Source organism: Zootoca vivipara, chromosome 3 (assembly GCF_965207765.1).
Source record: "Zootoca vivipara chromosome 3, rZooViv2.hap1.1, whole genome shotgun sequence".
Lineage (NCBI taxonomy): Eukaryota > Metazoa > Chordata > Lepidosauria > Squamata > Lacertidae > Zootoca > Zootoca vivipara.
The window spans coordinates 89,327,538-89,340,716 of NC_142586.1; the positions used below are offsets into that span (position 1 = coordinate 89,327,538).

At 40.5% G+C, this 13,179-nt stretch overlaps 1 protein-coding gene across 1 annotated transcript in view; it reads right to left on the reverse strand.

Moving 5' to 3' along the window:
• Positions 1-13,179, reverse strand: part of DNAH14 (dynein axonemal heavy chain 14) — a 134,568-nt gene that overhangs the window by 99,063 nt on the left and 22,326 nt on the right. Inside the window, exons 13-21 of the mRNA XM_088667057.1 lie at positions 12,392-12,489; positions 11,069-11,232; positions 9,692-10,039; positions 7,548-7,889; positions 6,689-7,082; positions 5,301-5,491; positions 4,210-4,455; positions 1,754-1,875; positions 117-288 (exon numbers count right to left, since the gene is read on the reverse strand). Of these exons, the coding sequence (XP_088523183.1) occupies positions 117-288; positions 1,754-1,875; positions 4,210-4,455; positions 5,301-5,491; positions 6,689-7,082; positions 7,548-7,889; positions 9,692-10,039; positions 11,069-11,232; positions 12,392-12,489 (2,077 nt within the window). The remainder of the gene's footprint in view (positions 1-116; positions 289-1,753; positions 1,876-4,209; positions 4,456-5,300; positions 5,492-6,688; positions 7,083-7,547; positions 7,890-9,691; positions 10,040-11,068; positions 11,233-12,391; positions 12,490-13,179) is intronic.

Genomic DNA, 13,179 nt, shown 5'->3' on the forward strand with positions numbered 1-13,179 from the left:
CTCCCGATCTTAGTGCAAACATTCTGGTGGCCCAAGTAACAACAGCCCATACCTCACTTCAAATAGGTCTTTTGGGGGTTGCTTCCACTGCAATTAAAAAACTTAGTATCGTTTACCTCGAGAGCCTTCTGTATTTTCTCTAAGTGTGCGTTATTAGCTTGCAGAGTTTCAAAAACTCCTGGTGTTGTAGCTGCCCTAAGAGCATTTGGATGATCTTCTGTACGTTTCATGATATCTTTCCATTTGCTATCACATTGAGAGAAAAGATTTGATTCTTCTGGAAGCTGTCTGTTTTTTAAAAAAACCACAAATATTCTTAAAGCATAAAATGTAGAACAATGAATTTGTCTCCATGGAGCAGTTACACTATCCCTATAGTCTGTATTTAAAGCACACACTTACAGTAACACTAAATTAACAGTGTGTCCCACAGGACAAAGGAGGACTCTTGGAGCAAGGACTGGATGGGGCAAAGACAAACACCTGGGCAGAGAGGCAAGAGGCCACTGAACTCAGAAAAAAAGGGAAGCCAGGATAATGCAACAAGGTAGATGAATGAAGCAAGATGGGAGCATTGGGGGAGAACTGCAGAATAAAAGGTGGGTTGTTTGGGGGCCTTTTAGGAATTAATAAACACTAGGAAAGGTACTCTCACATTAAACATACAGAGACAAACAAAACTCACAAAGAAAAGGAAACCAAAGTCCACAGACAGACAAGAAGTAGAAGCCAACTATAAGCTAAGCTGTCTAGATTCACCTCAGATGAAGCCAGAAAATGAACTGAGTGATGATGTGAAGTACATGCACACTCAACTCTGAACATTTTCTGACTTGGACACTAGGTGGTGATATAACCCATGTGATAGCCTTCCACCCATAGTAAATCATGGTTGGTTTGGGAGTGAGCCTGAGTTCAAAGCCAAATCATGTCTTAACTCTGGGTAGCACAATAGCAGCAGCAAGACCAGGGGAGAACCCAAGTAGCAACCATTTTTGCTCTCAGTACCTATACCAGTGGTGGGGTACCGCTGACACATGGGACTAATTGGGCCCAGCACAGATCCAATTTTGGCCCGAAAGGCCATTTCCCCCTAACCAGGTCCACCTGTCACATACTTGAAGTTATATATGATGTCAGGTGTGGAGTAAAGAAACAATCAAATGCTTAAAGTATGCTCCCAATTGTTCCTCAGCAAGTGGGGCTTGGTGACAATAGGCTCATTTGAAGCTGCTCATTTGCAGGTGTGGTTTGGATTCAAACCACACCTACAAATGGACATTTTCCCTTTATTGGCAGCTTTACAAGTCTGCAGAGGAAAAATGGCTATTTGTGGGCACAATTTGAAGCCCAACTGAATCTGCAGATAGACAAAGCGGTTTGGTGGTTCCGAAGGAGTTTGCTGTCTGTGTAAGCATTAACAGCAAGCCCCTTTGAAGTTGTCACCTGATGTCATAAGGCAATTGACTGGTGGACAGGTGAGTATTTCTCATCTAGTCCTCAGGTTGAAAAGGATTCCCCATCTCTGACTGTTACATGCTTGCTCATTCATCTTCAGCCATGGTTTCGTTTAATATTACAAGTGTATTAGGCCCCACTGTAGTTCCCACCAAACCAAAATAGTACCAAATACATTTCAGAACCAGATTTAGAAAAAAAAATATGATGAACAAATTCATGTTTTATTTTAGCTTAGATATGAAATCTTAATTATTCAGTATAGGTGAGACAGTACTGCTGGACCAAACCTTACTTTTTTATTTCTGGAGCAGTAAAGATTGGCTCAAGATAAATCCAATTCCTTTGACAATTCAACCATTCCTCCAGAGTACAAGAAAATAGGTTTAGTTTACGATCCCAAGCATCCACAAGACTCTACCATAAAAACAAAATAATCATAAACTGAAGCAATATCATATAATCCTCTTTTATAAACATGGCTTAGCAAATCAAACTCACAATCAGACTCACAACATCACAGGTTGGTAACCTCATAGCTTGATTACTGCAATGCACTCTTTAAGGCTACCCTTATGCATGGTGTGGAAGCTGCAATACAGGCAAGTCCCCGTTTGCACAGGGGTTGAATTGTGACACACTGAACGCGTTGGCGGAAAGCTCATATGCCTGCTGTGCCCTACCTCGCCCCCTTCTGGGACCAAAACCAAAGTGTGTGTTAGCGATCACACACGTCCCAAATGCATGCAAACTGGGAGTTCCCTGTATTGCAGAATGCAGCAGCAGGGTTGCCAAGTGGTGTGGCTAGCCATGGATATGTAACCTCTTGTTAAAAGATCTTCACTGGCTGCCAATTAGTTAATGGGTCAGGTTTAATGTTTTCATATTAATGTCTTCTTCTTTGGCGATCACTCGTAGCCGAGTAAGATCGTCTTTCATAAAACACGGTTTTAACAATGAGTCCGTAAGTGACTGTGGAGACCAATTCTGGACCCACACACCCTTCCACAGTGGGGAGATTGGTTCCAGGGCAGGAGTTGATCACGGTGTGGATTTACAAAGCGTGCCTTCCTCTTAGCACATTTCTCCCTTGCGTTCTGAGTTCGAGTGTCTTCAAAGTCCATGACACATTTGGTAACTGGAGCGCTCACAGGCCAGTGTTTCCTAGTTGTCGGTGTTTATACTGCATTTTTTAAGATTTGCCTTGAGACAGTCCTTAAACTTCTTTTGTTGACCACCAGCATTACGCTTTCCATTTTTAAGTTCGGAATAGAGTAGTTGCTTTGGAAGACGATCAGGCATCCACACAACATGACCAGTCTAACGAAGTTGATGTTGAAGAATAATTGCTTCAACACTGGTGATCTTTGCTTCATCCAGTACACTGGTATTAGTTTGCCTGTCTTCCCAAGTGATGTGTAAGATTTTTTGGACACACCGTTGATGGAATCTTTTGAGAAGTTGAAGATGGTGTTTGTAAGTTGTCCATGTTTCATAAGCCTACAGTAAGGTTGGTAGTACAATAGTTTTGTAAACAAGCATTTTTGTTTCCCTGTGAATGTCCCGGTCCTCAAACACTCTGCACTTCAATTGGGAGAAATCCGCACTCGCAGAGCTCAGGCAATGCTGGATTTTGGCATCAATGTTGACCCTTGGAAAGATAACTGCCTAGGTGGGAGAAATCTTTGTCTTTGTCTAGCTCCTTCCCTTTGACCTTACCATCTTGGGTGACCCTGCTGGGAGTACGAAATTCCGGACGGCTTCGCTCACAAGGGACATAGGAATGTGCTAGCCCATTCACCATGACAAGGTGATGATCCAGCGAGTGAGATATTATTGTACAAGTCCCTAAACACAGTGCTATTTTTCTAGAAAAAGAGGTGCCAGAACTCAATATGAATGCCTCTCTCTTTCTCTTAGAATGGCAATTGCACCCATCTAAGAGGTTCTGGAATGCACTAGAAAGGTGCCAGAACTGAGTTCTGGGGCGTTCGCCTGGAAAAAAGCTCTGCCTAAACAGCTCAGGACAGGTTACCTGAAGCCACGCCTTCTTCTATATAGACCTGACTACACATTGCTATCATCTTCAGAGACCCTCCTAGTTGTGCCACAAGCTGCAGGTCTGTCAACTATGAGGAAGACAGCCTTTTATGCGGTGGTACGTAAAATACAGAAAAGCCTCTGTTACAGTTCCAACACATGCTGAAAGTTTCTTTTATTTCTCTTGGATTTTGCTGGTTCATGATGCCTACCTTTGTAGTTTTAAATTGATCTGACTACAGATTGTCTTCTAATTTTAATATTATTGTATATTTTGTATTTGTTTTGTATTTTTTACTCTTGTACACTGCCTGAAGATGCTTGCATAACAAGCAGTATAATTTTAATTAATTAATTAAGAATCGTAATTATTTAAAGCATTGGTGTTCAACTAGTGGACTGCAACTTACAAGTGAGTAACAAGCGGGCCACACATGTAGTGTCATGATCATTTTTTGGAGACAGAATGCAAAAGAAATGTAAACAATAGAGAAGGATAAAAATATAGATGAACAAATTTTATATAGATAAAAAAACATACATAATTTAAAAATGTGAAATGGGTCTAATGTTAGGGCCATCTGGGAAGTTCAAACATTACTGTTTTAAATAATCATTTTGGGAGATGTTGGATTTCCAAAACAGAAAGTAACTATGTATGACTGAATAACTGAATACAAACTATATTCAAACATCTCAAGTAAGATTTACCTTAATTGGACCAATGAAACAAGAACCTTTCATTGTTGAAATTGTCACTTGAGAATCTTCTAACAAAGCAATTATATCTTCAGCAGATGAAATAATCAAAGTAGCTGATGTTTCAGTGCGATATTGAGATAAATGAAATTCAGTTTTGGACCAAACATCAATTATCTTTTTCAGCATCGCTTCAAGAGTTGCTTCATTGGTCGCTGTTACAGATACTTCATTTATTTCTTTTCTATACTGAAACAGCTAAAAGTTTAAAAATTAGAAACATTTTTGTCTGCTAGTATACAGAAAGAGATAAATATTGTTAAAGGAATAACTGTAATATATATTCAGAAAATGTATTCACAAAGAAAGTAACTTTCAAGATTCCCTGTTTGACTTGAGGCTAATGCAGAAATCCGTATTGGAATTCCTGTGCTCTGGGTAGAATGTAATGGTAGTTTGATTCCTGTGGCTTCACAGTTATGTCCTCTGCCATGCTACTACCATTTCGAATGATGGACTCACACATGCACATAGTAAAAATAGAAATTATTCAAAATGTACAACCAACACAAAATTCTGAATTTTGCACTGAAAAGTCGGGCACCTGGCCACAGGCTGAAAATTCAGCATGGCCTCACCTTGTATCTAATTATGTCAATGGCTACTTCTGAAATCAACCAAGTTGTGGCCTTTTTAATTCCAGACAGTTGTGGTGTCCATTTATTCATATCCCCTTGTTAGCCAGGCTACCTGGGGGAGGGCGGGGAGGACTCTGCGGTTGGGCACGCAATTACCATGTGAAGAGACTTAATTAGAAGCCTCAGGGACATGCAGGTTCTCAAAGCTTTTTGGCTCCATTTCAGATATCCAGTGACCTGAACCATATATCTAAGAAGAGACCAACTGAACTGATCCCAACAAATACAGGCAAGACAAATATGCTAGTTGTCTAGCCACTTTAAAATGAAATAGATACAGTACCGTAAATCTATTAACTGTAAAACTTGAAAGAATGCCCAAGAGACTACAAAACCTAGAGGACTGGAGGGGGGTATTCTACAACATAATAAATGATACTTTTATATTATAAATCATGCAATTACATTGAATTCCAGAATCTTATCCAGGGTCAGTCTTTTATCCCCAATAATTGTCTGGTTAACGATACTGTGTATTGTTTCCCAATGCCGCGGCTGAAGATGGGGATTCCGTAAAGATATAATGATAGGCAAAAATTCCTTGAACTCATACAATGATTTCTTCATAGCTGGTAAAATAGTATTTTCTGGCAAGCCTTCAAAATATGAAAATATTATGGACACATCAAAACACTTTTCATAAAGAAGTTTATTTCAAAAAATATTCCTTTCTTTTGCGAGCTTTTTCTGGTCTTTTTTTCATGGGTGCCTTCATAGCTATTCTATTTTCCCAAATAACATTCTGAATTATTTTCTATTTACAAGGAATGTGGAATCCATCAGGGCTGGGTATAGGGGGCGGAGGGAGCTTCAGCTCCCCCAATGTTTTGGGGCAGGGGGCAGCACCCCCAATATTGAGGGGGCTGCTATCCCCCACCACCCCAGGCGCCCTCCACGCACACCAGCCTCAGCCCCAGCCTCCATCCAGCAGCCCAGGAGCAGGGCGGCAGCTGGGACAAGCACGGGAGATCTTTGCTCCACTCGTCCCATTCACAGGCAGGCAACCTAGGAGCCCAGGAACTGGGTGGCGGCTGGGATGAGTGCAGGCAATCTTTGCTTCGCTCATTCTAGCTGCAGCCCAGCAGCCTGGCATCCCAGGTCGGGGCTGGGACGAGCAAGCGTGGAAATGCCACATGCCGGGTGGTGTCACATGGCACATCACGTGACCATGCACTCTCAATGTGGGAGGCAAGTTGGCACCCCTGGTGGCATCCAAATTCTGAACTAATATCTGACATAGTCACGACAATCAAGAAGTACATGCAGTTAGGTTTATTTATCTCACAAATAATCATTCCTTGGAGTTTAAAAAGCAGTCTGCAGTTTGTCACAATGAACTAACCAAGGGACACATTTGGGCAAGCACAATATGATTTGTTCTCTTTGTTCAGAACATTGCTATGTCATCATTATCTATCTCTTATGTTAAAATAAACTAACACAGTGAAAACACTGGGCAATTTAGCCTTTTGTTGATAAACCTTCATAGTGGTATACTCGAAAATGGTGCCCGTGACTCTGACTCCACAAAGGAGTCACTTTGGGGCGCAGCCGAGCTCTCATGCCCCCAGAAAGCTCTATCTGGGGTTCTTTTGGGGGGCCGCATTGCTCTCGTGGCTCTCCCCCTCCCTCACAGAGCCAGGAACCTCGGAGCTCGAGGATTCTTCACCGATTAGTGCTGGCAGTAGACTGGAAGTCCCATTATTCCATTTCAAAACCAAGTTTTTAATATCTAAATAAACCATTTTTATTTCAGTTAATTCATAACTACTGCAATTATCTTTTTTTCTTACCTTTTTCCAGAATCTGTACAATCTGCATGAATCTGTTAACATCTCTTTGAATTAAATCCACATCAAGGTTCCAAAAAATCACATGTTTCCAATTAAAAAAAAGCCTAGTCCATTCCTGCCTTGAATCCCACAACAATTTAAGCAATACTAGATCACTTTCAATTTCAGAGAGCTCAGCAGTTGCCCTCTGACAGTCTCCGGACTGAGCTCCATGTGACATCTTTTCCAAGGAAGCAGATTTCATCTCACTAACTGAACTGTCAAAAATAGTCTGGTAATTTGCATAGTTCAGTATTTTCTCACTAATATCAGCTGCTTCTTCTATTAGGCTTTCAATAATCTCATTAGCCATCTTAGGCAAAGTTTCACTGAGGAGGAGGACAGGGTTCCGTACCTAAAACACAAAATAAATGATAAAGCAATCCCAAGAATGCGGTGAAGAGGGGGCAGCCAGGAATTTTCATACATCTTGGATAAAAATCTTAGTCAAATTGGAGGTTCACCTTGGTTTTGAATTGGGTTCTAATGAGCTGCTGAAGTTTGTTTCTAAGTCTGGTTTGGGAAAACTTTGAAAATTTTGTGGTATAATTAAAGCAGCTGTCCATCACACAGCTTCCATATTACCATTTGCTAGAGGCAGGTCCACTTCCAAAGATTATTTTCCATCACGTCTCTGTTTAACTTAATATATTTTACATCAGGCACAGTCTAATTTAATTAGTTTCTCATTTTACCAACACCTACCTCCGAAAACAAAAATGCAGTCAGAGCTAACAGGGAAATTAAATGCTCCTATGCTTTGGTCTCATTCCTCTGCAACTATAAACAAGGTAAAAATGATATTTCACTAGTAACTTACTTTGTTTTTGTATTCCCTCAGTTCAGCCTGAAGATTGTCAATATATTCTGCCAATCCTTCATTGAACTTTATAACATAATCATCCTTCATTTTTTCACAAATGAGGATAGTTGACTGAAGATTCTGGAGTGTTCGCACAATAGTCTGATAGAGAGCAAGTTGCTCAAGTGGAAGAAAGATGTCATAGTCTTTCGAAATGAAGTAGAGCTCAGAAAGACTGTTATACTGAATCTTTATTTTTGGTAGTTCTTCAGAAATTTGTTGGAGATATAGCAAATGTTCAATGAATTCATCCACTGTCAGTAGTTCTTTGCTCAGCTTTGCAATTGCTGTCCTGATGACCTAAATGCAATGACATATTAATAAAACATTTGAATACCTGTATATTGTTAGACTGCTGGGAAGAAAAAGGAGGAAGTAGGCAAAACCATCTTGGCTGCTGACTAGAGAAGCTACAACCCAAAGATTGGGGAGCATGGCTGGCTACTCTGCACTCAAGCTGGCTGAAGGCATGAAAGAAACAAGGAGAGACACTCTAGAGATGTAATGGTGCGGACTCTCTTCCTCTCCATGTAGATCCAGGTGTATATAGGTGTAAAATAAGCCCTGTATCTTAAAACCCAACAGCCTCCTCCATGCCCTGAATTCACAACAGAAAAATGACCCTGGGTGAGTATCTATACCCCCTTGAATATTGCTACCACTTGACAATATTGGGGTGGCATGTAACAATATACCGTTATATACCCTCCACCAATATGGAGGCAGGGCCCAGAGGTTTGTGAGTAGGGGGTGAGAGTTTCAAGAAAGGAAAGGGATTTGCAACAAGCAAATCCAAAGACACTTTCCTGGGAGCAGACAGTATATTTATTTATTGAAACATTTATATAGGTAACCATTATAGCATGAAAAATCAAGGCAATGTACACTGCTAGAACATAAACAACATTAAATAAATTAAAATGTTAAAATACAACTAATCATTAAGGTGTTCTGTCTCAAATGGTTCTGGAAGCCAATAGGCTGCTGAATATTCATTCATTCATTCATTCATTCATTCATTCATTCATTCATATGAGTGTCTAAGTATAGATCTATCTAAGAAGTCCACAATCTCAACTGGGGCATAAAGGACAGGGAATTGAGCTCTCAAAAGTAATGGATCTGACTATGACATGATTGTCTTCTCGGCACACTGAGCAATAGTACTTTGTGCACTAGCTCTATATCGTTACTAGACTTCTGACTAGCTATTCAATACTTTCCTTTTAATGCTCACCTTTCCACTTTAGCCTGCTGCAACAAGTTGCTGAGTCTCACCAACCTGCTAGGTAATACTGAGTTCAGTAAGTTTATTGTGCTAGCTGAAGGCCATGACAAAAGCATAGAAACACAAGCAATTTCAAATACTAAATATAAATCAAGGCATCTACTAAAAACAAACAGAATCCTCAATTTCTGGTGAGACTACCACCAGGGAGCCTCCACTACTACACAAAGTGTACTTCAGATCTAGACCTCCAAATTCCCCTCACTCCAAATTCCCCCGTGGCTATTTTGTCCAATTCCATCTTCCTAATATTCCCTGCTGCCAATGCAGAAAGGGGTACTTTCTGAGTCACTAATGCCTTGGAGTCATTCAGTAACCACTAACTCGCTCCATGGGGGAAAGACTGTTTCCTTGAACATACAAGGGTTTTAGAAAATGATTCCTTCGGTTAGCGTATAAGGGGCAATAACAAATAATGAGCAGTGTCTTCTAATGAGTTAATATTAGAGTAGCTTCATCCCCAATCCAATCTCTCCCAACACCTGCACTAGCAAAGAGACTGCAGCCAGGTAGCTGCCCCCAAGGTGAGAAGGTAGTGGTTCCCAGTGAGATTTGCTTACGTCTGTGGGGCAGGAGGCTGTACAGAAGACATTCTGGCTGGGCATCTCTTCTACACACACACACACACACACACACACACACACACACACACACACACACACTTTTATCCTACGTTTCCAAAGATTTCTCAGTCTTTTCTATGACTGGCATAGCTATTTTGCAAAATTTTAATTTGCACTGGTGGCAGTGATTTTTTTTTTCATATAAGGCATTTATCCTAAAGGTTTATTGAATAAAACACTGAAATACTTACTTCTACAAGATGTACATTCTTTGCATCCATTACTTCATAAAAGCAGCTAAGAATTATACTAATGAGAGCTTCAAAATATGGGAGGCAATCCTTTTGAAATTTGGAGCTCTGGACCTTAAACATACAGATGTTCTTTTCAGTAATCATACATACAATCTCCTTTATATCAGCGGTATAGTTTTCCAGAATGTTTCTGAACTCTGCTGTAGACATTTCTCTATCTAGTGAAAATATAGCGTCAGTTGTATTTTTTGCTTTATCAACCATATTGCAATAATTTAAAAAGTTTCTGCTGTAAGATTCTACTCGGCCCAGTGAACAACTTTGAAGAGACAGAAGCTTCAGAACCTGCAGAGTAAAACAGGAAACAGATGATAAACTTACAAGTCAAAGGCACATTATTTCAAGCCAAAATGTTTTAGTGACATGAGAAACGATACTGTAATTATCAAGAAAGCCCAGGTAGCTAATTCAAATGTAATGCTATTCTGAGATTCCTTAAATTACAAGCTAAAGCTGGTACAGTCCTCCTCCCTGCTGTTTGAGGAAAAGAGAATGTGAGCCCAATGTCTTCCTTGGGCCCACTGAAGCTCATACTCAGTGCAAAATCATTAAAACACGGCCAGTTAGTAATACATAACTGAAACAGCATGGTTGCAAATCTGTACTTATTTTAGCTAATGCACACATAATCCAATAAAATAGATCATCTATTGCTGCTGGAACATTTTGGAAACCGGGTCCTCTGAGTGAAGAGTAGACAATCAACCCCCATTTGAATTTTTGTGCATATTTATTTGCATTACTAGTTGCAAATTGGCTATATACGGTATTCACCAAATACCAATATATTTGTCAGTTGTCAGAATAAGACATATGTGGGCTAGATTTGTGGCAATATCATATTAATTCTTCTAATGCCATATCACGTCTATAACTGAAGCAGCAAAATGGAACTAGCAATACAATGTAGTTTCTGGGTACTGGGGGAATTCTGCCAGGTGTACAGGAAAATATTAGTTTTTAGATTAAGATAAAACGAAAGCAATGCCCCAAACAGGCTAACCAGATCAAACTTCCAGGAGTTACATAATGTTGAGAGCAACAACATTAAAAGCAAAGCGCTTTTAAGCGCTCCCCTTTACCAGGCTCTAGGAAAGCCTCACACAGGCTCTGGGAAAATCCCATGAGACCTTCCCAGAGCCTGGTAAGCAAAGCTGAGAGCTTAAACGCTCTCTGCCTTTCATGGGCAGCAAGCCCTGCTTGGCACACCAGCTTCAGAAAAGCAGGGATGGTCACACAGGGGTAGTTCCAGGTTTGTTCTGATTATATGTGATTTTGTCTTTACACACTATCCTCTGGAACATAAAAACATACTTTGCTTTGATAATCTGGATCTGTTCCTAGAATGAGATCACACTTTGGCCATGTTGCTAAATACTGTCCTGGCTCAGGATCCATGGAAGGCTGCATTATTTTATGTAAAGATTGAGTTGTGAAGATCGACAGCTGGGGATCTTGAGAAAATGGCAGAACTTGATCTAATAAGAGATAATACAATAGTATTTATAAACTCAGAAACTAGCCCTGGGCATGGAGTATGAATTCTAAAGAAATATAAATCAGCAACCCCACCCCCACAGATTAACCTATACAGTATTTGAAACTTGGGCAAGCCACAGAAACACTTTGCAACAGTAACAGAAATATCAATTCAGTTTACTTCAATAAACTCTTACGAAACAGGGAGATATATATACTGGTATATAACTATTTTAAATAAAAATAAAATTTTAATTTCATCAATTTTGAACAAAATAAAAAAATTCATTTCAGTAGCACCTTAGAGACCAACTAAGTTTGTCATTGGTATGAGCTTTCGTGTGCATGCACACTTCTTCAGATAAGTTTGAAGACATCTGATTGGGGGTTGTTGCGGCTACTCTCAAGTAAAGATGCTCCAGTCCGAGCTGTCTTTAAGAGTTTTATTGTGTATACTATTTACAGTGCAGAGATAGCAGAAAACATGACCGCCTAGTCCGATTCAGAACCCGGCAATGGCTTCCGTCTGCTTTTCAGCCAGCATAAAAGCCTGGCCACCCCAAAACGCCGTCCCTTCGCCCTACGTGTGGCCGTGCGCCTCAATTCGGGTGCCGGAAGGAGAGGTCTCCCCTCTTGCTGGCTGGGGTGGCGCCTGGGCTCCAAGGTCTCGCTGAGCCCCTCATCTGCTGACCCTCGACCAGCCAAGGCTCTGATGCATCTCTGAGCCCCTCCTGCACGCTCTGTTCCCCATAGCGTTGCCAGGGCTCAGACGCCTCACTTAGCCCTCTCTCCATTCCGCTCCCTTTCTCATTCCCTCCTCCTGACTAGCTGCTCGTGCTGTCTCTGGGCGAAGTGCTGGTCAGGATGTTGGAGGGAGGCTCCCTGTAGGGAGTCCCCCTGACAACATCCATTTGCAGCTTATTGCAACAATGTGGTGTCATCAGGAAACTGGATCTCACTCTTATCTCTAGAAACTTACGAATAAGCTAAAAACACTGGTCCCAATATAGATACTTGGGGGACCCCACTTCCTACATTCCTTCATTGTGAGAACAGGCAATTTATTCCTTTTCTCTGCTTCACCAGTGCAAACTATATGTTAATTAAATAATAAAAATTACACCTAGCACTGCACATTGTTTGAATGGGATTACTTACCAATAATGTTTTCTAGTCCATCCACAATTCCTTGCAACTGCATTGAAAACTCTCTTCTATTAGGAGCTAGATAGAAATCTGTAGCGAATGCTGGAGAGCTAGATAAGAAAACAATGTATTTCCTCTTTATTGGCAAAAGGTCTTCAGAAAATGTTAAATATAAAACAGCAAAGAGCTTAAAATCTAAAGTGTAGGGCTGTCAGGGTGTGTGTATGCAAAAGAGAGACTCCTCTAATATTAGGATTGGATTCTATGACAAATAACATTAAGGAAGTTCACAGAAAAAAGCTCCATTTTCTCCTCTTCTTTTCTCACAACATTCCCTGTACCCCATCCCATATTGTTCAAGAAGAGCCCTTCCCTGATATTCCGAAAGGGTTTTAAGGAGTTCTGATCAGGTGGGTTAATAGCATTTAAGCATCAGAAAAATAAGTAAGCAAAGAATACCTGAAAATAGGAAAACTTAACTGAAATAAGAGATCAGGGAGAGCCAGGACAAAAACAATATGAAAGAAAAAACTGAGGGGACTATGCCTGCCTCCCAGAGTTCTTTGCTGTCTGCATCCATCATGTGATGAGAGACATTGCTCCAACCCATTCGGGTCATCAGCAACCATCTCAAATTGTAAAACCACTAAAATAAATATGTATCCTTTCTGCAGAGACAGCACAATATACAGGTGAAACTCGGAAAATTAGAATATCGTCGAAAAGTGCATTTATTTCAGTAATGCAACTTAAAAGGTGAAACCAATATATGAGATAGATGCATGACATGCAAAGCAAGA